The sequence below is a fragment of the Pipistrellus kuhlii genome, unplaced genomic scaffold (genome assembly GCF_014108245.1).
Source record: "Pipistrellus kuhlii isolate mPipKuh1 unplaced genomic scaffold, mPipKuh1.p scaffold_m20_p_23, whole genome shotgun sequence".
In the NCBI taxonomy this organism is placed as follows: Eukaryota; Metazoa; Chordata; class Mammalia; order Chiroptera; family Vespertilionidae; genus Pipistrellus; species Pipistrellus kuhlii.
This window is the reverse complement of record NW_023425522.1, coordinates 1,851,239-1,876,960: the sequence shown is the minus strand read 5'-3', so window position 1 is coordinate 1,876,960 and position 25,722 is coordinate 1,851,239. Positions and strand designations below refer to the sequence as shown.

At 43.9% G+C, this 25,722-nt stretch overlaps 1 protein-coding gene across 7 annotated transcripts in view; it reads left to right on the top strand.

Moving 5' to 3' along the window:
- Positions 1-25,722, top strand: part of ULK2 (unc-51 like autophagy activating kinase 2) — a 114,284-nt gene that overhangs the window by 81,000 nt on the left and 7,562 nt on the right. For 2 of the 7 annotated variants that reach the window (XM_045586510.1, XM_036451912.2), the window contains 12 exons: positions 7,109-7,254; positions 8,962-9,042; positions 11,818-12,104; positions 12,914-13,101; positions 13,650-13,753; positions 16,107-16,247; positions 17,461-17,669; positions 19,097-19,275; positions 19,659-19,777; positions 20,068-20,225; positions 22,433-22,568; positions 23,303-24,165. In XM_045586510.1, the coding sequence (XP_045442466.1) occupies positions 7,109-7,254; positions 8,962-9,042; positions 11,818-12,104; positions 12,914-13,101; positions 13,650-13,753; positions 16,107-16,247; positions 17,461-17,669; positions 19,097-19,275; positions 19,659-19,777; positions 20,068-20,225; positions 22,433-22,568; positions 23,303-23,361 (1,807 nt within the window). In that variant the 3' untranslated portion in view covers positions 23,362-24,165. Of the gene's footprint in view, positions 1-7,108; positions 7,255-8,961; positions 9,043-11,817; positions 12,105-12,913; positions 13,102-13,649; positions 13,754-16,106; positions 16,248-17,460; positions 17,670-19,011; positions 19,276-19,658; positions 19,778-20,067; positions 20,226-22,432; positions 22,569-23,302; positions 24,166-25,722 lie in introns of those variants that run through there. The other 5 variants (XR_006742521.1, XM_045586509.1, XR_006742522.1 and 2 more) reach the window with 5 other exon arrangements.

Below are 25,722 nucleotides of genomic sequence, written 5' to 3'. Positions count from 1 at the left end.
CAAGCAACACACCCAAGAGGCAGACTTGGCAAGCACCCAAGACACACTGAAGCAAGTCCTGCTCTGTAGGGTTGGTCCTTGTACAGCATCTCCTTCACTGTAGTCACAGCCAGTCCTTGCAGCTGATCAGCCTGAGGTCAATTTCTCCCAGTGACACCAATAGCACTCAAGGCTCAACAACAACAGGACAGGGCACACAGCCTACACAGAAGTATATTTGCAGTGCCCAGCTTGGGTGACTGGGGAAGCTGTACATGGGGCCCTGCAGGACACTTACCAAGTCCAGGAGATATAGCAAATCTACCTAATATGTGGAAAAAACCTAGGGAAGCTGCCAAAATGCAGAGACAAAGAAACAAGTACCAAATGAAAGAACAGGAGGAATCTCCAGAAAAAAAACTAAATGAAATGAAGGCAAGCAGACTACCAGATACAATGTTCAAAGCAATGGTTTTAAGAATGCTCAAGGAACTTAGTGAGAACTTCACAGCATAAAAAAGGACAAGTCAGAAATGACAGATACCCTAACTGAAATGAAGAGTAAATTACAGGCATCAGCAGTAGAGTAGATTCAAATCAGCAATTTAGAATATGGGGCGGGGGGGGGGGGGGGGGGGATACACAATTAAAACAGCAAAAATAATTTTTAAAAGGATAGTGTAAGGAGCCTCTGGGGCAACTTTCACATCATTGGGTGCCAGAAGAAGAGTAAGAACAAGAAATTGAAAACCTGTTTGAAAAAATGACAGAAAACTTCCCTAACCCATTTCTCATGAAGGAAATAAACATACAAATCCTGGAAGTGCAGAGTCCCAAACAAGGTGAACTTAAGGAGGCCCACACTAAGACACATAATTAAAATGGCAGAGGTTAAAGACAGAAACTTAAAAGCAGCAAAATAAAAGCAGTTGGGAGCTCTCATAAGACTCTCAGCTGATTTCTCAGCAGAAAATTCGCAGGCCAGAAAGGATTGGCAAGAAATACTCACAGTGATGAAAACAAGGACCTACAACCAAGATTACTCTAGCTAGCAAAGTTATCATTTAGAATCGAAGGACAGAGAAAGAGCATTCCAGACAAGAAGAAGCTAAGGTTTCTCACCATCAAACCAGGATTATAAGAAATGTTAAAGGGCCTCTCAGGGCACATACCTGGGTTGCAAGCTTGATCCCCAGTAAGGGGCATGCAGGAGGCAGCTGATCAGTGATTCTTTCTCATCATTGATGTTTCTATCTCCTTCTCCCTTTCCCTTCCTCTTTGAAATCAATTTAAAAAGGATAAAAAATACAAATAATAAACAGCCTTTAAAAATTATGAAATCTTACCATTTGTGATAGTGTGGATGGACCCAGAGGATATTATGCTAAGTGAAATAAGTCAGTCAGAGAAAAACAAATACCATATGAACTCATTCATATGTGAAATCTAAAGGAACAATATAAACAAACAACAGAAACAGACTCATAGATATAGAGAACAGACTATTGGTTGGCTGAAAGGAGTTGGAGGTATGAGTGAAAATGGTAAAGGGATTGAGAAGTACACATTGGTAATTACAATATAGTCATCTGGGTGTAAAGTACAACAACATAGGAAATATAGCCAATAATCCTATATAATAAAAGACTAACATGAAAATTGTCCCATCTACTGGGAGTTCAACCAGAGAGGAAGGCCAGCCAGCCAAACTCGTGTTCCCTCCCCTCGCTGGTCTAACCAGATTGGCATTGACCTATGCACAAATTCGTGCACCGGGCCTCTGGTAGTTCAATTAGTATGTATGGTGTCACTTAAGTACTGCAAATGTCAGGAGGAACACTGTAAAGTAGATGATTATCCAACTATTGATATTATGTTATACCCCTGATACTAATACAAAATAATATTGAATGTAAACTGTAATTGCAAAAATTTTTTTTAATTAAAAAAAATAGTTCTTTTTTTGTGGTTGAAAGATCTGTTACTTTCCATAGCCAACTTTGTCCCTTATGTATGTGTATAGGGTGGGTCAAAAGCTGTTCATATGGACAATGATTAATAAAAATAATACAAGAATAAGCTCTATGTTTTATGTACTCACAACTATAAACTTACTTTTTCCCCACTCTGTACAGTGGAGGTGTACAAAATGATACAAAAAATTGAATAAAAATTTTTTTGTAATGGTTCTATTTAGATAATATGTAAGCTTTTCAAGGTGATATGGTATGTATATATTTTGTCCACAAATATAATTATTTTTAAGAATTGAGGAAAAGTGTGTTAAAAAATGGAATCCCACCAATTGTAGCAGATTATTGACATATTATTTTTTCTACATTCTGAAACTTCACTGAGGTAGCAAAGGAATGACAATGGGATAAGTCCACAAAGAAAAGTAAAATAAGAATAAGTATTCAGTGGGTGGGAGATGTCAATAAATTTCTGGAAAGCAAAGATAATGGAAGATGAGTGCCTGCTGACAGTGAGAGCAGCTGTGCCACATAGTACCCTCAGAAACAGAAATCTTGGGGAACTCAGTGGAGAGGTGAAAGTGAGGCATATGGCTAAAAGTAGGAAAACTGAATCTGAAGGAAATAGCAAGAATGCAAAGGAAATAAACTTATTTTTAAAAGTAGTACCTTTAGAGAAAGGTTAAAAACCGTATCCATAAATAGAAAGAAATACTATTGAAAAAATAAATATTAAAAAGCTCTCTTCTTGGACATTACAAATTATAATAATTAAAATAAATGCTGGGCCGAAACCGGTTTGGCTCAGTGGATAGAGCGTCGGCCTGCGGACTGAAAGGTCCTGGGTTTGATTCGAGTCAAGGCATGTACCTTGGTTGCGGGCACATTCCCAGTAGTCGGTGTGCAAGAGGCAGCTGATCGATGATTCTCTCTCATCGATGTTTCTAACTCTCTATCCCTCTCTCTTCCTCTCTGTAAAAAATCAATAAAGTATATTTTAAAAAAACACAAACATGGTTTAAAAAAAATAAATAAATAAATAAATAAATGCTGGGAGGCAAAGTTGAAGTATCTGAAATAGGTGAACCAAATAAAGTTGGTAAATATAAATGAAAAATATTCTTCAAGAGTTAATTATAGGTATTCCAGAAAGAAAAAGAAAATAATGAGGAAGAAAATTTCTAGAAAATCAAAAAAAATTTTTTCATCATTGGTAGATACAAGATTTTAGGTTAAAAGGGCTCACCAAATAAATAGTTCAGTGAATGGAAAGTGATCCTCACAATTGAGAAAACTTTTACAAAGGGCGTTTTGCAATATGTATGAAAATTATTAATGTATACTAGTGGCCTGGTGCATGAAATTTGTGCATGGGACAGGGAGTGTTTCCCCTAGCCTGCACCCTCCAATTGGACGTTCCTCTCGCAATCTGGGTCTGCTGGCTTCTAACGGTTCACCTGCCTGCCTGATCACCACTAATTGCCTTTCCCTGCCATTGCCCCTAACTGCCCTCCCTTGCCAGCCTGATCTTGCCCCAACTGCCCTCCCCTGCTGACCTGATCTCGCCCCCAAATGTCCTCCCCTGCCAGCCTGATCACCTTTAACGGCCTCTACCTTGGCCCTCACCACCATGGCTTTGTCCAGAAGGAAGTCGGATGTTTGGAAGATGGCCGGTCGACCTGGTCTAATTAGCATATTACCCTTTTAGTAGTATAGATAGATTATATAGGATAGGATTGCTTAAATGTGGGTGAGGGGAAGCCTTTTTCATCAGGAGGAGATATTCTTGGCAGACAAAAATACATAATTCCTATATCTGGACTGATAGCCATTTACACTGTACTGCCAAACCAGTCATTAAAAAAATTGAACCACTTTCTTATACCTTACACTAGGGGTGTCGAACTCAATCAGAGAAGGGGCCAAAATCTAAAATCCAGCCTAAATCGCGGGCCGAATAGTTTACTGAACAGTCATAAACTGTCACTGTGATGGAAACGCAGCGGAGTGCAGTGATGACAGTATGGTGCGGGCCACATTGCAAGGCCTGGCAGGACGGATTTGGCCCGCGGGCCTTGTGTTTGACACATGTGCCTTACACCAAACAGCTGTCGCCCTTAAAACCCCTCCTCAGCCCTCACCTTAGGTTCTGCCTTTGCAGTTCACCCAGATTTGGTTCTGATTGGTTGGTTTCTTTGCCAGTCAGCATCTCTGGACCTATCAATGGGCCTGATCAGAGAGGCGGGGCTGATCAGCAGCCCCAGCTGAGGCCAGAGAGAAAGAGGCATGGCTGCTGGCCAGACCTGGAGCAAAAGAAACAGGCAAGTGCTGATCAGCTGCCATGGAGGCTAAGGAGCAGACCCTGCTTCTCTGTCTCCAGGCCTGATCCGCAGCCTCTTTCCGCAGTCAGTGCCGGGTCCGGGCTCCCACAGCTGAGGCAGCACTAACTTTGGCCATCCAGCACTGACTTCTGGTTGGTGAGCCTCTGGTTGTTGTGGTTGTTATGGACCCTGAGTTTTTATATATTAGGATATCTTTTAAGGAGCCCTTCATCTTCTGGTAATTTATTGTATAGATAATCAGACCTTGCCTTTGTATGAAATTGAATACAAAGTTATTGTTATAATAGCAGAGGATGAGAAATAGGTCATATGCTCACCAGTAAGGGACTGATTTATTATAGATTATCTCTGACAATGGAGCCTTTTCCAAAAAAAGAGTAAAGCAGCTCTCTATGTCCTGAAGTAGATGATTATTATAAAGTGAAAAAAGTGATGAAGAATGTTATTAGCAGTGATTCCCAGGTGTGGTATGTGGCTTCCTTTTTATAGGGTCCATGAGGAAAAACTATTTTCATAATAATACTAGAATATTGTTTGCTTTTTCACTGCATATACTGATAGTGCAAAACCAGGGATGGAAAATTGCCGGTGCCTTAAAACAGTTCACACTAGTGGCCCCGTCTATACTCTTAGTCTTTGTGTTCTTTACTGTCACCTCTTGCAGTACCAAAGAATGTCTTCAATGAAGCAGTACAAATTATTATTTTCCTTTGAAAATCTTAGCTTTGAGTGGAATGTGGGCATAAAGTACTTTTGCGGCACATTGAAATAGTTGTCTTAAGGAAAAGTACTTGTATGATTGTTTCAGTTGCAAGCTGAACTAGCCACTTTTCCATGCACATCATTTTTAAAGAACAAAACTATGATTATGGATGTTTGGCAGCCATTTTGTAAAAAATGAACTAACTCTGTAATTTTATAGAAAACAAATGACATTAAAATTTGAGTTCCTGAACAAAAATTAGAATTTTGGACAACTTATATTCATTGTTATGATCTTGACAGCTCCTGTTACACATTGACAATCATTTCTAAGATTAATAGTGGTCTTTTGATGTGAATGTGACTCTGATATTATATAATGTGTCAACATTTGGAATATCTGCATAACTCAGTCAACCAATATTTTCTTTTTTAAAATATATTTTTATTGATTTCAGAGAGGAAGGGAGGGGGATAAGAGAGAGAAACATCAATGATGAGAGAGAATCATTGATTGGCTGCCTCCTGCACGATTCTTGTGGGGAATGCGCCCAAAACCCAGATGAGTACCCTAACTGGGAATTGAACCATGACCTTTTGGTTCAAATGTCGATGTTCGATTACTGAGAAACACCAGTTGGGCTCAACCAATATTTCCCAAGTGATCAAATGTAACAGAATACATAATCTCACTGACATGGTTTATAATTCCATGCTGTGACCAATCTTTCAGAAATGGTGACTTGCTGAGTTTTTGTTTAGCATCAAAGAGAAGTATTTGAAAAGGCTACCAAAATATTCCTCCCTTTTCCAGTTACATATCTGTGTAAGTCTGGGTTTCCTTCATATACTATACCCAGTGTTATACAAATTGAAGGTAGAAATAGTTCTGAGAATCCATCTGTCATATATTCAATCAGATATTAGAGATTTGCAAAAATGTAAAATAATATCACACTTCTAGCAAACTTGTTTTGGAAAATATTTTTCATAATTATGTTACCTATGCTAAGTTTATTTTTAATGAATTGGTAAATCTAAAAATTTCTGTTTAACTTCTAATACAGTAAGTATCAGCTTGTATGGGATCTAGGATCATCAGTAATTTTAAGAGTACAATGGGTAGTAACACCCTCAAATTTGAAAATGGTTGGTATAGTCGAGCTACTCAGTGGTTGAGCATCAACCCATGAACCAGGGGGTCACTGGTTTGGTTTGGTTTGGTTTGGTTTGGTTTGGTTGGGGCACAAGCCCACGTTGTGGCTCAGTCCCCAGCAGGAGGCATGCATGCAGGAGGTGATCGATTGATGTTGATGTTTCTCCATACATCAGTGTTTCTATCTCTGCCTCTCCCTTCCTCTTACTCTAAAATCAATAAAAACATTTTTAAAACCCATTAGACACCAGTTTGAGCATTAAAGAAAAGAACTGTTGGCTAATAGTTCATTTAAAAAATGAGAGAGAAAATGGTTGGTATATATAACTATCTTTTCTAAAGATGAAAGCATGATTATACAGTGGGCCTTTGAATAACACAGAAGTTAGGGCCCCAATGCCCTGTGCGATTGAAAATTCGTCTCCCCCAAAACTTAACTACTAATAGCCTACTGTTGACCAGAAGCCTTACCATATAAATAGTCGGTTAATATATGTTGGCTAACAAAATAGTTGATTAACATATTGTGTATATTATATACTATATTATATGTTGTATTCTTATAATAAAGTAAGCTAGAGAGAAGAAAATATTAAAATCATAGAAGAAAATACATTTATAGTATTTATTGAAAAGTATGTAGGTGTCCCAGGGCTTGGCAGTGTGTGCAGTGCCGGTGTGCCTGCAGTGAATTGGGAGCTTTGGAAGGATTTCAGAGGCTAAAAATGGGTAGCCTTGTGCATCAGGTGGAGGAAGTGCTGGGAATTAGGGGAAAGGGTACTAGGTTGAGAGGGAGTCTTCACTATATGATTTTATGCATTTTATACTTGTGCCATGTGACTGTGTTACATTTTTTTTTTTTAATCTCCATGGTATATTTCTAGGAAGTTTTAGGAAAAAAAGACAAAAATAGTCCTAGAACCTGTCAGAGGGAGTCATTTTCTTTTTCTTCCCAGGTCTGCAGTGGTGCGAAGGTCCAACACCAGTCCTATGGGCTTCCTCCGAGTGGGAGCCGGCTCCCCAGCGCCCGCAGATGCAGCACAGACAGTCGGACGGAGACTCTCCACGGGGTCTTCCAGGCCTTATTCACCTTCCCCTTTGGGTATGAGTTTGAAGAGTTGTCCTCAACATTTCTTACTGCCAGATCTGACCTGGCACTCTCTTTGGAACCATTGGCTTACAGTGGCAGAGAGTCTCAGCTGGCTGAGACCATATCCCACCCCCTGGGTACACCCTGCCCCTAGTCCCTCTTGAGAACCTCTGGGTAAATCTGTTAGGGTGTCCATTGGAAATAGAATAATACAAATGGATCTTCTGGATAAAAAGTATCTCGTTTGGGTTTGGGCTCTAAACACAAAGTCAGAAAACGTAGGTTAAAATACGTAACACACCTACCCTACTTACTCAGATTTCTGAGGATTAGAAGACAGTTGTGTACATAACAGCACTGCCTGTGTCCAGGGAGCGATGTGTCGGTAGCCTCGTTACAGTCTGCCATCTCCTGGGAACCACGTACTGCAGAGGAGCAGTTAAAACAGAGCAGAAACCCAACAGCAACAACAAAACCCAACCAAACATAAACCTTAAGCACTTGTTTAGTGAAAGTAAGACAAAGAAAATGCTTCAACTTCAGAATCTATGTAAGAGAAACCAGAGCAACTGGGATTGCAGGATTTGTGTAAACTAGCATCGTATGGTGGGGAAGAAAAGGTAATACAGAGAGCGCCCAGTGGTGGCAGATCTCAAAATTGCAACAAAAACCCAAAACTTTTTTATGCTCACACACACATGCACACACATTTCTAAACAGAGGGGCCTCCACCCTCAGCCAAGACTGCCGGAGTAGGATTCAGAGGATTCCCTGAAAGTTGGGAGGAGGCAGAGCAAGGACAGTGCCCAGAAGCCCTGATTTCAAAACCACAGTGATAATGTTTAAAAAAGAAACCCACAAAAAAGGGTGTCACCACCTCACCTATTACAATGGTGTTGAAGCTGTTTTTAGCTGAAATTTTTTTCAAACAAAATCTTGGCTCTGCTTCATCCCTCAGCAGCTCATAAGAGACAGGTTCCAAAACTTACCCCTGCATTCAAGGACAAGGCTCTTCCTCTGCCTGCCTGCCTAACCCCGTTGTCGGTGCCTCTTCCTTTTTGTGGACCTATGTTTCTTGCCTACTTAAATCCCCCGAAGTCTTCCCCAGCTCTCCTTTTTATTGGTTTGGGTCCTGAGAAGTACATGCAAAGAAGGTAGGTGCAGAGATGTGCAAGAGAGAGTGGGGAACACTGTGCTGGATAAAGGTGGGGAGGCAGGAGTTCACAGGGAGCCCCCTACCACTGCCGTGCAGGTGGACCCTGTGAGGGAAAGGAAGGAAGGAGGAGTCCTGGCTACAGTGAGGGCTCAGAGAGATTAGCCCGACTGAAGGAGTGTCCCACACACTGAGTTGTCCAAATTTCCTGACCTGCTTGAACAGGCCTGAATTAATGCAGTCAGTGGCTGGGAGCCCTGGGGAGCAGGAGCGGGGTGCTTCAGAGGTACAGTAGCTGGGCTGTCATTCAGCTCCACAAACTGTTTGTGCTTCCCGTTTTAATGGCAGATGCTGATTGTACGTGGCTTGCTTTCTTATTGGTCTTGTTTTAATATTCTAGATACTTTTGATCCTAGTATGCCCAGCACCCAGCACATTGGTTGCTTAGCTGAGCTGTTGCTGAGTACATTTTGTAAACTACAATGTATTGTGCATATGTTGCCTATCTCCATTTTTAGCTGGTTTTGAAGCATTTCTCTGTCCCTGCCCCTGTTTCCTCTTTGCAGTTGGTGCCATTCCAGAGCCATGGAGTCAGTGCTGCTGTGGGCGCCCGCAGGGCCAAGAGTCCGGGAGGAGGAACTCTTCAGGTAGGAGATGGAGTTGGCCTATTATTAACTGTAATCCTAGTATGAACTAGAGGCCCGGTGCACAAATTTGTGCACAGGTGGGGTCCAGCCGTGGGGATGGCGAGGAGGGGTCATGAGTGGTTGGCAGGCTGGACCTGACCCCAATTGGGGCAGGGGGCAATTGGGGGCGGGGGCGGAGCCAGCTGGGGGGAGGGGCCATGGGCGGTTGACCAGCCCAGCACCCTGGTCGAACTCCCAGTAGAGGGGGCAATTTGTATATTAGCCTTTTATTATACAGGTATGTTTTTCTAGATTTATCAAAAAAATAGAATCAGTGTCCAGTTGATGTGGTCATCTCTTTTTGGTATATGATTCTTTTATGAAAATAAGTCTTAGGAATTAAGTAACTTAACTAAATTTTGGTCATTGTCACACAGATAATGAAAATCTAAGAAATGTAATTTTGTTGCTTTAATACTATTCTTTTTTTTAATCTTTATTGTTGCAAGTATTACATAGATGCAGATGTAGCTGACCCCTTCTTACTCACCCCTGTTCCCAAGTAATACTATTCTTGATAAGAACTACTCGTTAGCATCAAATAAAAAACAAATATGGATGTTTATTTGCTTTATTATGTACCATATATGCCTCTAAAGATGTGTGTAAATCATGCTTTTTAAAGTCACATCTTACTGTTCATGTATTTGAGGAGTTGGCCAGTTAAAGGAACTCTAATCCTTGGGAAAGCTTACAACTTAGCTTTCCGGTCCATAACACTTTGCCACTAATTTTACTTATTTGTGCATATGCGCGAACACACACACACACGTACTTGTGCCTGTGTGTGTTTGGCAGAACCCAGTTATGAAAAGTTAAATATCAAATTCAGTATGAAATTAGCCAGGAGTGGTCAGAGGCAAAAGCTTCTATTGATGTCCATTTTTAGAAAGATGATGGTTATAGCCAAAACCGGTTTGGCTCAGTGGTAGAGCATCAGTCTGCGGACTGAAAGGTCCCAGGTTAGATTCCGGTCAGGGGCATGTACATTGGTTGCGGGCACATCCCCAGTAGGGGGTGTGCAGGAGGCAGCTGGTCGATGTTTCTCTCTCGACGTTTCTAGCTCTCTATCTCTCTTCCTCTCTGTAAAAAATCATTAAAATATATTTTAAAAAAAGAAAGAAAGATGATAGTTATAGATCTCTGAGATTTTTAAAAATATATATTTTATTGATTTTTTACAGAGAGGAAGAGAGAGGGATAGAGAGTTAGAAACATCGATGAGAGAGAATCATCGATCAGCTACCTCCTGCACACCTTCCACTGGGATGTGCCCGCAACCAATGTACATGCCCTTGACCGGAATCAAACCCGGGACCCCCCAATCTGTGACCCCCCAATCCGCAGGCCGACGCTCTATCCATTGATCCAAACCGGTTTCGGCATCTGAGAAGATTTTTATGTTCTTAATGTTATTGGGGTAGTTTGGCTTAGAAGTGCCAAAATATTTGTAAGTGGAGCTCAAGGCTTAGTGGACCGTAAGTTGGCAGCAACCAGGCTTGTGTGGGTGAAGTCCCTCATTGTTGCCAATTGCTCAGCATATCAAGACTGTCTCCCAGGCCCCGGTAGGTATCCCCTTAGAGTCAAGAATACCTGAAGATTTTTTATTCTTAAAATGAGAGGAAGGGCAAGAGCGAGACAAACATTGATATGAGAGTGACACGTCACTCGGCTGCCTCCTGCACACCTTCCTGGGGATTGGCACATAACCTGGGTGTGTGTGCTGACCGGGAATGGAATTGACAGCCTTTTGGTGCATGGGATGATGTCCAGCCACCTGAGCCACATCGGCCGGGGACATAAGCTTGTTAATTTTAAACAAATAAAATCAAATTCAGGAACAGTATATTATCTAATTCTCCTTAAATATTTTTTTAATAGGGGGTTATTCTAGGTCCGTTTGAAAAGTTTATTTTAGAATAATCACATTGCTAAACCCAAATATGTGTAAAGGATGGAAAATAACCTGTTCATTGTATTTGTTTTGGTTCTAATTGGACCTTGCGTTAATCTGAGTTGTTTGCTAGCTGCTGATAAAGCAGCTAATATACCCATTATCCACTTTTGTCTCCTGAGAATGTCAGTAACTATTCTTGTCACTGGTTTGTAAAGGATGCCAAAAAATAGTCTCCTGCCAAGTAAACATTTTTAGAATATCTCATGGAAAATAAGGCGTTCATTGAAATTCTCATTTTAAGAATTGTCTTCTGCCTAAACCGGTTTGGCTCAATGGATAGAGCGTCGGCTTGGGGACTGAAAGGTCCCGGGTTCGATTCCGGTCAAGAGCATGTACCTTGGTTGCGGGCATATCCCCAGTAGGGGGTGTGCAAGAGGCAGCTGATCGATGACTCTCTCTCATCGATGTTTCTAACTCTGTATCTCTCTCCCTTCCTCTCTGTACAAAATCAATAAATCTTGAAAAAAAAAAAAAAAAAAAAAAAAGAATTGTCTTCTTGCCCTGGCCGGTTTGGGTCAGTGGATAGAGCATTGGCCTGTAGACCAAAGGGTCCTGTGTTCGATTCTGGTCAAGGGCACATGCCCAGGTTGCGGGCTCAATACCTAGTAGGGGGCATGGAGGAGGCAGCCAATCAATGATTTTCATCATTGATGTTTCTTTCCCTCTCCCTCTTTGAAATCAGTAAGATAAATTAAATAAAAAGCTTTGTCTTCTTAATCCTTATGATTTTGCCATGTACTTCTTCCCACTGGGTTAACGCTGCATCTGTTTCTTGGTAGGTTCCTCAGTGCTGCAGGCTCAGTCACCACAGTCTTTCTTACTGGGTGCTAGACTGCAGAGGGCCCCCAGCCTCACCGACATCTACCAGCACAAGCAGAAGCTCCGAAAGCAGCACTCCGACCCCGTGTGCCCATCCCACAGCGGCGCTGGGTGCAGTCACTCCCCTCAGCCCAGTCGGCCTGGCAGCCTGGGGACTTCTCCCACCAGACACCTGGGGTCCTCTCCACGGAGTTCTGACTGGTTCTTTAAAACCCCTTTACCAACCATAATTGGCTCTCCTACCAAGGTGTGTTTGTTAAACCTTTGTAGGGGTTACGACTTTGTTAACATTGTGAAATGGACGGATGGAGAGCCAGTTCAACAACAGACCATGAGAGAAATTGAAATAGAGGTCTTTTACTCACAGCTCCCGAAAGATACCCTGCACACCTGGGGTGGGCCCACAGGGATGCCCAGAGAGCGTGCAGCCAGGGAGGAAGAGGCAGGACCTGGGCGCATGCCTTTATTAGGGTTCATGGGAAGAGTGATTCCGGGTTCCTTACTAAGGCTAGATTGCTCAATTGAAACCAAAAGAGCAGGGTTCTGGCAAGCTCCATGGGGGTCTTACCTAAAGGGTATGCGAAGAAGATCCTGGGAATTGGGGGGTCACATAAGGAGCTTACATTTGCTAGTGATGCTGTGAGCTGCTAGCTAGGGTGTGCACTTAACAGGAAGGCAAATGTCAGTTTTAGGTCCCTGCAGTCCACTTGGCCAAACAGAATGGATGCAGAGGCAGCAATACCATGGAATAGCTGGCCTGAGCTCTCCACAATAGGTCAGGAACTAGTATGGAAAGGACTTATGATGAGAAGAGCTACAACTTAATGAGCACTTGCTATGTGCAGGTACAGTGGAGGCCTTTGACTTGCTGAATGCTTTATGTACATTGTCCCACTGAGCTGTCCATGGTTAGAGAGGCTGTACGTGGAAGAAGGGCCAGTATTTTAATCCAGTTCTGAACAACTTCAGAGTCAATGTTCCTGGCCGCAGGGCTATGCAGCCTGCCAATGCTGAATGCTTTACACATCGTAATAACCAGCTTACGTGTTTCTTTAGACCACAGCTCCTTTCAAAATCCCCAAAACACAAGCATCTTCCAACCTGCTAGCGTTGGTTCCTCGTCATTGGCCTTCTGAAGGGCAACCTAAAGATGGGGATGACCCACGAGAATGCCCTCATTGTCTCTTACTGCCAGGAAGTGAGAGGCAGACGTCTGAGCAGCAAAGCAAGGCAGTGTTTGGCAGGTAAAAAACACCGTTTCCTTCCAGCTATAAACATGAAAACTGCCCTGCTGGTGTGGCTCAGGGGTTGAGCATTGGCCCATTAACCAGGAGGTCACAGTTCAATTCCTGGTCAGGGCACATGCCTGGCTTGATGCTAGTAGGGGGCTAGGAGTTGATGTTTTTATCTTTATCCCTCTTTCTTCCTCTCTAAAATCAATGAAAATGTATTGGAAAATTAAAAAATAAACACGAAAACTACCACAGTACATATATTTCTGTTATAGAACAACCAAACCAAATTAGTAGCTGGATATCAACTGTATACATTTAGAGTCTGAAAACCGTAGATGCTTCCTGTAGCTGGAAATACAGAGCTCTTGCTGAATTTCCTGAATAGCCTATTTCTGCCTCTTGTTTATATTAGTTAATGAAGTTTATCTCTTCTTTGAATTGTTATCTTTTTTTTTTTGTCTCCTTGTTCTCTGACTTCTCATTAACCCTTTTATGATTTGGCTTAAATCCTTATTATTTACGTATGGGGTTTTCATTATTAAAATCACTCTTTTTAGATCCGTCAGTACTGGGAAACTATCCGATCAGCAAGTCAAGACACTTTTAGGTGGACATCAGGGCAGTACAGACAGTTTAAATACAGAACGACCAATGGATATAGGTAAGAAAAAGTATTTGCTTTTGGAGAGGGGTGGGGGCGAGTAATTTGTTAATGTATTCATTAATTTCCCATTGTTGCTATAACAAACTATCACAATATTGGTGGTTTAAAACAACATAAATGTATTACCTACAGTTAGTGGAGGTCAGAAGTCTGAAATTGGTCTCTGGGCAAAGTACAGGTGCCAGCAGGCTCCCGTGGACTCCAGGGAGGGTGCGTTTCCTTGCCTTCTCCATCTTCCGGATGCTGCTCTCATCCCTGCTCGGCCCCTTCCGTCTGGAAGTCAGCAGTGGCCAGTCTAGATTCTGACCTTCCTCCCTACTCTGCACTTAAAGGACCCTTGTGATTACATGGATTATATCTTTATGTTAAGGTCACCTGCAGCTTTAATTTCCTTTTACCATGTAAGATAGCCCCTGCAAAGATTCCAGGGCCTCTTAGGCTGGGCTGGAGGTAATTATTCTACTTACCTTTTCTGTTGATTGAGCATGAGCTTACTGGCACAGATTTCTTCACTCCGTCCTTGTTCTTTTTGTCTTTCTCAATAGCCTATCAAGACAGGGACTTGTTCCATATCTTGATGACCAATGGCCTAAGAGTTAGGAGGAATTCTGACAAAGATAACTTTTTATCAGTATGTTAATCCTGGCTAAAGTTAGGCTAACCACTCATTAACTATTTCTTATACAGCAAGGAGTTCCTGTAAAGACCCACAGGTCACTGAGACCCCTGGCCCTTGCATAGCTATTCCAAGGGCTGTTTCAACTGTAGACCCACATTTAGATTCCAGGCCTAACCCAGACTTGGATTTTTTTTTTCTTTTTTCTTTTTAATTTAATAAATCTTTATTGCTCAGATTATTACAATTGTTTCTCCTTTTCCCCCCATAGCTCCCTTCCACCCGGTTCCCACCCCACCCTCTGCCCTTACTTCCCCTCCCAATTGTCCTCATCCATAGGTATCTGATTTTACTTCAGTCTCTTCCTACATTCCCCACACCCCTTTCCCCCTGATAATTATCAGTCCACTCCCTTTCTTTGCCCCTAATTCTATTATATTCACCAGTTTATTCTGTTCCTCACATTTTTAATTTACTTGATTTTTAGATTCACTTGTTGATATATATGTATTTGTTGATTATAATTTTTATCTTAACTTTTTTCTTCTTCTTCCTTAAAGAATATCTTTCAGCATTTCATATAATACTGCTTTGGTGGTGGTGAACTCCTTTAGCTTTTTTTTTTTTATCATCACTTTGAATATTTCTTGTCATTCCTGTCTGGCCTGCATCGTTTCTGTTGAGAAATCAGCTGACAGTCATATGGGTGCTCCCTTGTAGGTAACTAACTGTTTTTCTCTTGCTACTTTTAATATTCTCTTTGCTCTTGGCATTTTAATTATGATGTGTCTTGCTCTGGTCCTCTTTGGATTCTTTTTGTTTGGGGTTCTCTGCGCTTCCTAGACTTGTAAATCTATTTCTTTCACCAGGTGGGGGAAGTTTTCTGTCATTATTTCTTCAAATAGGTTTTCAATATCTTGCTCTCTCTCTTCTTCTGGCACCCTCATAATTCGGATGTTGGTACACTTGAAGTTGTCCCAGAGACTCCTTTCACTATCTTAATAGTTTTGGATTCTTTTTTCTTTTCCGATTGGGTGTTTTTTCTTCTTTGATTTTCAGATCTTTGACTTGGTTCTTGTGTTCCTCTAGTCTGCTGTTGGATCTCTGTATATTATTCTTTACTTTCGGCAGTGTATGCTTAATTTCTAGTTGGTCCGTTTTCATATCCTCAAGGGTCTGGCTGAATTTATCAGCCTTTTTTAGGAAATTCTTGAAAAACTTTATAAATGTGGTTTTGAATTCTATATCTAGTTGTTTATTTTTCTCCATTTCTTTCATTTGTGATCTGTTACTTTGTCTCTGCATTTCCGCTGCTTCCTTTAGTAGGGAAGCTTTGTGTGCTGGGTGTCCTATATACATATGAGAGAGAGAGAAACATTATGTGAGAGAGAAACATTGGTTTTGAGAAGCATTGCCTCCTGCATGTGCCCCAATTGGGGATCGAACCTGCAACCTTTTAATGTACGGGGCAATGCTCCAATCATCTGAGCCACCCAGCCAGGGCCAGTTCATGTATTTTAAAAGTACACAGAAGTAACTGAATACTGGACTTTGGTGTGAAAGAGATTCGTAGCCATGAAAGATTATTATAAAATAGTTTTAATGGATATCTGTATTGAATGCTTATTGTAAAAAATGACAAACCAACAATATAAAAGTGAAGGTCTCCCTATAGTCCCACCCCCAAATATAAACACTGTCGAAGTAATGCGCCTTTGTGTGGCCGCCCTGCAGGAGCCTGTGGTGTGGCCCTGGTGCCTCCGGGGGGAGCAGCAGCAAGTTCCAGGGCCGTCCTGTTCACTGTGGGGTCTCCTCCGCACAGCGCCACGGCCCCCACTCGGACCCACACAGTCCTTCGGCCAAGGACAACCTCAGGTGAGGAATCGCCTTCCGTCGTCTCTGTCTCGTGCTTGGAGTACCGTGTTCTGAGAATGACGTGATAGTGTGACTTACATAGCAAGTCACTGAGCCTCTCTGGAATTCGGTTTCTTTTTCCAGTGACATGGAAATAACTGTTTTCTTCTCCTTAAAGGGTTATAAGAAATAAATGAGGCAATATTTGGGGGAAAAAACCTTTATGAAGTAAAGAACTACATTATATACTTATATAATTGTGGTTATACTGAAGGCTGGTTTTAGTGCAGCCAGGAAAGATTTTGAAAATGACAAGTAGTTTATCTTTGTTTTGTGTATTTCAAAACCTAATTTTACCTTTTTTCCCCTTTATACTTTGGGTCCCTATCTTGGCACTTAATCCTACATTTAGACAGGATAGTAAATACCAACCCTGGAGAGAACAGTTAGATGGGACTTAAAACGAGCTGTCATTTGCCATTACAAGATTGCTCCTGTGTCCTTCAGGTTCCCACATGCTAAATCAGTCACGAAGCAAGACTCAGTAGGTTAATAAGCAAAAGGTATGAACAGACAAGAGAGCAAGTGGAGCTAACCATCTTGTTTTAAGATTGAGAATGTGTTAATACTAAGCTTTCATTCTAAGAAAGGAACCTTGGATGCTGTTAATGGATATCTGTATTGAATGCGAGCAGGCGCCCAGGGCGGCGTGGTTAGCGGGCTCTGCGCTGACTCCCAGCTGCGGCAGAGAGCGGTGCAGTTCTTTCAAAGCTATTAAATGTTTATGATATTGGCTCTATGGTAATCCCATTCCTGTTTATCATACCTCTTTGGAGCATTAATCACAAGTAAATTACTGCAAAGAAGGGGAAATTTAGATTTTATTAGTGTTATTTGTGATATTAAAAGATCAGAAACCGTATAAATGCTTTTAGCTAAGTATTATGTATATAAATTTAATCATCCACTGAGTTTTATAATTATGAAAATGTGGAGAAACAGGAAGAAATGTATATGCTGTAAATCTGTTTAAAACAATATTTAAAAAGTAGCTATGATGACCTCTAAGATATACATAATGACAAGGTGTAAAGGTTGACATGGCAGAATGGAAGCCACTCGTATGCTCAGTGGGATCGGTGCTGCTCGTGGCGTGTTCCGTGTTTCTCTGGCGGTGGGAGCCGCAGGAGGGCGTGCGCGCTTGCTGGCACTGAGCCGTGTCCTGTCTTTGCAGTGGGCTCCAGCAGCTCGGGGGGCTCCCTGTGCTCCGCAAGCAGCCGCGTGTGTGTGGGCTCCCCACCCGGGCCGTGCTGGGGGCCCTCCCCTCCAGGAACAGAGGCAGCCCCCAGCCTGAGATACACGCCGTATGGGGCTTCTCCCCCCAGCCTGGAGGGGCTCATCACCTTCGAAGCGCCTGAGCTGCCGGAGGAGACACTGATGGAGGTAGGGAAGAGAATCGGAATTCTGAAGTTTGTTTTCTCCTTTTAAACTGACCTTTTCCATTGGAAAAACATTGCTGATATATTTTCAGAATAATGTTGACCATGGCACTCATCCATAGTAAGCTTTGGTTGATTTTGTGTTCTTAATTTTTTAATCTGAAGTTTATTTACTACTTATAGGACTTTTGAAGTATAATGTTTCTCCTAAAACCATAACTTTTATTCTTAAAGCTGTTTTTTCTTCATAATATAAAAGTAACACACTTAAAGTCAGGTTTTAAAAAATAAACTGTGAGGCAGGTTAGTCCTAACCTTGGAAATAACCCGGCCAAGCACACTGGCGCTCACCTCCCTGAGGTTTGTAGAGCAGCACCATGTCTCCACGGCCCAGCTCTGCAAGAAAAGCACACCGTGGTCACAGCTTGCTGAGCCACCCAGAAAAGAGGTGATTCTGTGATGCCAAGACCACCTCCTTGCCTGCATTCCGTCTATGATGACCAGTGCTCTGGACCAGCTGGAGAAGCAGCTTCCCCTCAGTGCTGGCCTTCGTCTTGTGTGAATGAGAATTACATAGTTCACATCACACTGCACTCAGCTCCAGTAGTGATCTTGTGGCAGAGCTTGTAGGGTTTTAACACAGGCTGGAACTGGTAAAGCAGTCCTCAGAGGTTTCCCATCTCCATCCACTTTGACAGGAAGTGTGCCGCTGTGCGTGGGCCGTCATGGGTGTGTGTGTGTGTGTGTGTGTGTGTGCGCACACCCGGTGCTGGCGGAGCAGACTTTCAGGAGGTGATTGGTTCATGCTCTTGTCTCTAGGAAAATGATTCTCTGGGAGAGGAAGAAACTGAGTTTTATTCAGATTTGAAAATATATTTATAGGTAAAAATAAATCTCCTAACAACATTAATTTTGAAATCCATTTTCACTGCATACTATTGTGTGTGTCTGTGCTTCCCTCTCTAACTGAAAAGATCACAGAAGTTTAAAGCTTTGGTGTTAGGAGTCGCTGTTAACCTGAAAACCACCAGAAGTCAAGTTATAAGTCAATAGCATTCACTGAACCATCAAGAAGAACGGTTTCCTGTGTAGAATATCCTTGCAATCTTGGTATCTGTTTTGTCATGGTTTTGTCTCCTGTATAGTGATAGCGATTGAATCATTTGGTGTTTCATTTTCTGGTAAAAGCACAGTGACTTCATATCTTTGAAGCTAAATTTTGTGGGTGCTCAGATATACACACAAACGTGCTCACATCCACATTTGGTTTATTTGTGTCTATATCCTCACTAGTTTCCTGGAATTTAAAAATGCCCATCTCCTTTGCTCATTCTGATGTTCGTAAGGATAGACAGTGTCAGCAGTGTTGGTTTACACTGAGGTGAGCATGCACCTCTTCTAAGAGTTTCTAAGACCAGTGGCTTTGTGCAGCGAGAACACACAGACACCCTGCGCCACCTGAGCGTGATGCTGACGTTCACGGAGTGCGTGCTGGACCTGACGGCGGCGCGGGGCGGCCTCCCGGAGCTGAGCTCGTCCGCCGGCTCCTTGTGCCAGGCGCAGGAGAGCGTGCTTGTGGACCAGATCAGCCGGCTGAGCAAGGACTGGGGGTAGGTGCCCTTTGTTTCCGCGTCCTGGAGGCTTTCTGCAGTCCTGTCTGAGGGAGGCCTGCTGCTGCTGACGGTCCCAGCTCACTGAGCTGCTGTCCTGCTAGGCCCCACTGCAGGAGCCCAGACCGGAGGCTCTGACCCTTAGTGCTGCCTTTTCCCTGTGGAAGGTACTGATGATAAGAGGCTGTACTGGTTTTTATCCGAGTGTGTCATTGTATTCAGAGTACACACATCCTTTCCCACGCCGAAACCTTGCCTCCGGAGTCGTGTGCATTAAAACATCCCGGCCCGTGCCTTCCTGTGGGGCTGTTGTCATGGTGCTGGGACGGCAGAGCCTCGTTGGCGGGCTGGCAGGCTGCCGCTCACTGGCTGCCCTCCTGCAGGCGGGTGGAGCAGCTGGTGCTCTACATGAAAGCGGCCCAGCTGCTGGCGGCGTCGCTGCATCTCGCTAAAGCCCAGATCAAGGCTGGGAAGCTGAGCCCGTCCTCGGCGGTGAAACAAGGTAGGTGGCGTGCTGGGGCGGCCCTTCCCCACGACTCCGGCCCCTGGGTGGGAGTCAGGTGTTAAATATTCTTACTGGGCAGGAGGTGCCGGCTTCTCTGCTTGTGCTTTTGCCATTTAACTGTTACGGAGAGCAGTCAGAAGCGCTGTCTCTCAGTCCTCTCACGGAAAGAGCATTCGAACCTTCAGTCATTTTTAAACGACCGTTTAGTGCCACGTTCCTTAAACCAGCAGGCAGGTGCGTGTTGCTGTGTGTTTCCTCTGGAGGAAATGAGAATTCGTTCTTTTCAGTTGTCAGAAACCTGAACGAACGGTACAAGCTGTGCATCACCATGTGCAAGAAGCTGACTGAGAAGCTGACCCGCTTCTTCTCCGACAAGCAGCGCTTCATGGACGAAGTGAACAGCGTCACGGCAGAGAGGCTCATCTACAACTGCGCCGTGGAGATGGTGAGCCGCCCTCTTGCCCGCCTGGAGCGGAGCTTTTCCATCCAATGCCTGCTTGGCAGTGTCTAGCCCTTTACGAAGGGCTTATGCCCACCACTGCCAAGTCCCAAGGATTGTGTTCTCACCTCGTAGTAACCTTGCACTTAGTGTTCAAGCAACACATTGAGTCATGCTGTTACCACATTTGGTAACGGTCCACTATTCCTCTCTAAGATTGCTAATAGCATGATCTGATCATCCCACAGTTTGCATCTTGGGGCTTTTAGTGGATCTATTTCTGCATTTTCCCCAGTATAAGAAATTGTGGCTTGATAAACATTAGAAAAAAATACTGCTGTTAATCCACAGAAATGCATGTGCTCAGATTCCTTAATTACAGACGCAAAGTAAAATCTGCTTTGCAGTTGGGAAGAATTTGTCTTCTGACTCATGGGGAGAAACTGCTCTAACGAGCAGAAGAAACTGGGGACTGTTACAGGATAGTGCTGACCCGGCTGCCACCGCTCCTGTGAACCAGGAGGTGACAGTTTGATTCCTGATAGGGCACAAGCCCGGGTTGCAGGCTCCATCCCCAATAGTGGGTGTGCAAAAGGAAACCAATCAGTGATTCTTTCTCATCATTGATGTTCCTTCCTCTCTCTCTCTCTCTCTCTCTCTCGCTCTCGCTCTCGCTCTCGCTCTCGCTCTCGCTCTTCTCGCTCTCTCGCTCTCTATCTCTCTCTCCCCTTCTCTGAAATCAATAAAAATATAGTTTCATGGGGGAAAACTGATTGTTGACTGAGCTTATTTTTACCACATTAACATAATAGACCTCCATTCTTCCCCTCAAATTTGTTTATGTTGCATTGCACTGTTCTGGTACATCCTTGGACTTAACTTTGAAAACCTTTATAATAAAAAGTCATACGAAAACAACTTTGGAATAGAAACTGTTGGCGTGAGTAACATGCATTGCAACACCCTGTGCCGAGTGAGGACTTCACACGATGGCCTTTATGGAAGCTGTGCCAGGGAGACGCCCTCCGAGGGGATGGTTGTGCCCTTCTCTTCCGGGAATAAGGGCCTTGAGACTTCAGCAAGTCCTCCTTTTGCCCTGGACGCTTAGCCTGCTCAGAGCTATTGCCATGTGTTTCTCCTTCTTTTTCCTGGCTCTGAGTTTCTGTGTGCATTGTATTTATCTTACTGCAAGTGGCTTTAAGTTATGTTTTGATGGAGACAGTACATATTGACAAGTAAATTAGGATACTGGGTTACTGACAGTCCAGGCATTTAATAATGAGAGAAAATCCCAGTGCTGTTGAGAAAACGCATAACCCTGTGGATAATTCTGCTGTCCCCTATTTACGGCAAACCCCTCCTCACCTTCCCGTCACCTGGCTGAGGCCCACTGCTTCGCTGTGACTTGGCCTGAGCATCACTTCCTGACAGCTTTCCCTGATCTCTCCTCCTGTGGTCATGTGGGTGCAGTCATACGTGTCCGGTGCCGCCTGGGCTTCCTCCCGGAACACCACACCCGGGAACCAGGCCTCCGTCCCGGACCGGGAGCTCTTCCCGGGTGCCGGTGCCGGGCCCTCAGTGTGCTCACACACTGTCTCTGAAGAAATGAGTGGCTCTGCCAGATGGTAGTGTCACTAAACCAAGAAGCTGAGAAATGACTTTCAACATTATTTGTTTTATTATTACAAAACCTACTTTTCATGAAATGCCAGGTTACCCCAGTGTGAACGTGTATATTTAACATAAACTCTGTAGTGACATTGAAGAAGGGCCAGTTTGGAAGTACAGATTCCTGTGAGTCACGAATGTCTGAGAACAAGAAGGCTGTGTTTGCATGCAGAATAACACTTTTGTCAGGAAGCTCCTATTTTTTTTAGAATGGAAGAGAGAAGGCAAGTCAGAGAGAAGCATCTATTCGTTGCCTCGTACACCAGCCCCGACCAGGGCCTAAGCCAGGGAGGAACCTGCAACCGAGGTGCATGCTCTTGACTGGAATCGAGCCCAGGGCCCTTCAGTCCATAGGCTGATGCTCTGTCCACTGAGCCAAGCTAGGGCAGGAAGCTATTTTTGCTGTTGCTCATCTGCTGAGTCTTTTAAGCTTTGTGTTGTTTGGCAGATGGTATGTATGTTAGACAGCCTCCCTGAGAGCCATATTGCCCAGACGGGTGCATTGTCTTGGAAAAGCTGGCTCCTCTGGTCTCGTTGCTGCGCAGGTGCAGTCTGCAGCCCTGGACGAGATGTTCCAGCAGACGGAGGACATCGCGTACCGCTACTACAAGGCGGCGCTGCTCCTGGAAGGCCTGACCAAGATCCTCCCGGACCCCGCGGACGTGGAAAACATGCACAAGTGTAAGCTGACGTAGAAGGGGTGTGTCCGCTGTGGCCTGTTAGGAGGGCTTGGAGTTCGGAGTCCTGCTGCCTGGGGACGGTTTTCCACTCGTGAGCAGATTACTTAGCCTTTCTGTGGCCTCCGTTTCTTCCGGAAGATACAGGAGCAGAGCTGTGTGAGGCTCAGAGACGATGCTTGTGAAGTGCTGATGCTTCTGCCGTTACCTTAGGTTTTTCCCTCTGCATGGCTGTGCTATGTGTCTGCGGGTGCAGAACACTTTGTTTTTATTATTAAATAATAATACATGCAATTATTTTAAGCTTTGTGGCTTAGTGACTGAAGGATCCTAAGACCCTCTGTACTGCACATTTGGTGTAGATAGCAGAGGGAGGTTGGCAGGATCCAGCATATGTCACTTGTCACATATGAGCACAGTGATCTGGGCTTTGAGTAGGGGGGGTGGCCCACTGGAGTGCTACCAGGGATGGAAATTGTAAAAATTACTTGCAATTGTAAGCAAGCCTGCTGTTAAAATCTAAATGTCCTTTACTCAACACCCTAATCTAAATTTACCAATGTGCAGTACTAAACTACAAATCATGTAGTTTTTTAAACAGTTACCAGGCAGAAAGAAAAAAAAGTACTCAGAATTGTTAACCTTTGGGCTAGAACAGATCAGAGATGAGGATTTCCTATTAGTTTTTCTTTGAATATAAATGACCCTCATTGTGGTGGATTTTTGTTTTGCTTCCAGATAAATCTAGCATCGAAAGAAGGCTGTCGGCGCTCTGCGGCCGCTCTCCCACGCCCTGAGAGCAGCAGGTGCCAGGCCCGGCCTGCTGCCTGGCCGCTACCAAAGACAACGATGTGCTTGTGGGAAACCCGCCTTATTGGAGAGTCACCCTGTTCTGTCCTCTGTAGAAGCAGAAGCAAGAGTATTTCCCTCGGCTCTGTTTGCACTTGGTAAATAAATGTACCTTAGAACTAGCATTATTAGTACATTTATTCTTAAGGACAGTTAAGATGGAACAAAACGAGTAGCCCTTCGCTCAGTCACCAGAGCAGTGTGTGGGGTTCCACGTGTCTCCTGGTGGAAAGTGCGCAGCGACATCGTCCGGCAGCTGGATGCTGGGGCATGTTGTCCGAGTCTGAGCATGACCCTGGAACAGCTCAGGAAGAAACGGCATCAGGGACGTGGAAGACAGCTCTGAAAAGGAATGGTGAACTCTTCACTTTCACCTAATGTGGACACTTGTTAATCTTCCCAGGTCTTTCATATATTGCACTAATTTATTAAAACAACTCTGTATTGGATTTTGCAATCTAAAACTAACTGAGGCACAATGGACTTGTTTGAAAAATACTTTACTTGATTGTACACACACACACCCTTTCCGGAGTCACACGTAATCGCTAGTAGGCTTTTCGGTGGAAGGACCTGTGTTCAGGTGAACCTTTGCGTGTGTTTAACCTCTTCCTCTGCACCCAGGTTTCCTCAGTGATGTTTTGGGTGGCAGCTGTCGGCCTTTGGCTGCATTCTTTATTGTGCATGCGGAATGTGCACTGATGGCTGGGACTTCTTGGCCTCTTAACAGCTGGGTTATTGGGCAGTATTAGGTAACGATGTCAGTCAAGAGATATGTCTAGAATCCTAATAGGGCCGAGTCATGTTGGGATGTAAGGCTTGTTAATGATGGGGAGTGCCCACATGAAATTAGTGGGCAGTGAGGGTTGTTTTCTCTTAGGAAAACGGCAGCTCTGTAGCTTAATACGTGCTTTCCGTGTTAATCCTGGCAGTTTACCCAACAGCTGGTTATGGAGAAGGTGGGCAGTTGACATCCCTCCAGAATGGTCCTACCTTGTACTTTATTTGGTTTCTTTTATTTACCTGCTTGAATACTTGAATAAACCACTCTCCAGTTTTAATCCTTTTATCTTAATCCTTTTAGATAATACATTTGAACTGACAAATTGCACAGGAGCTCTTTGGCATTAATCTAATTTAGTGACATGATAAAAACAAAAAGGCTTCCCTTTACTTGGACGAAGTAATATAATTTACTTATTTATCTGAATGAAATTCCAGCAGTTAATTTTAACACTTATTTATATGATGTTTGTATTCTTAGGTCTTTAATACAGTGTTTCTACCTCTCATTTGTAATTGCATGCATTTATTCTTGAAACTAGGTAAAATTCACTCAATTGTATAATAATAGCCTTTTTATTATTGCCTGTACAGATGTAAATTAAGGTAAAATAAACCGGACAGAGTCTTTCTGGGTAAAGCTGGGTCCTTCCTCAGTGAGCTTGGAGATTGGTCACGAGCACCCTCTGCCCGCCCAGGAGTTCACGCTCAGGACGACGCGGCCCGGCCCTGCAGGGCTCGAGGCACCCGTGTGAGCGATGCTCCTTTTGTGGGTTTGTCCAGCGGACCCTCTGAGGGCGGGCCGTTCTCCCCCTTCCTCTCCAGTGTTTGGGGCAGAGGCTGAAATGGCTTCCCAGTGAGCGAATGGCTGGCCTGAGGTCGGGTCACTCAGAAGGGCTGGGCTGTGCTCTGTGGCTCCCGTTTCTCTCGTCCTCTGTGCAGCGAAGGGCTAGGGAGGTGGTATTGGTGAAACTGAAGTCTGAGCAGCAGAGATCAAACTGTAAATTCATGAATAATGGTTCTGATTATATTTCCATTATCAAGGCTAATTGTTTAAGAGATTTTTGCCTTGATTATAGCAATAATAAACAAAGACTACGTTTCCATGTGTATTCTTTAATTCCATGTCATCCATTCCATGACGTAGAAATGGACAGCTCAGACATTCATGGTAGACACGTATATTGGGGCCGTTACCTGGGAAACTATCGGCCACACACGTAAACCAGAGAATTGCTAACGGGCTCTCTCCCCTCCTGTGAGAACTTGCCCTGGGCTGGACCTGTGGTTCCCACAGCCACGTGCTGCTTCTCCCCACCAGAGGGAGCAGCAGGGCAGTCGGTGGGAGGACCATCTGTTGTGTGTGTGAGGCCAGGCCTGGGTTTAGGGCTCACTGGAGCACAGCACTCAGTTTCTGAAAGGACTCAGCTTGCCCTGGCCGGGTGGCTCGGCCACTCAGGCCGTCGTCCCTGCACCAAAAGGATGCGAGTTCGATTTCCGATCAGGGAGCGTACCTTGGTTGTAGG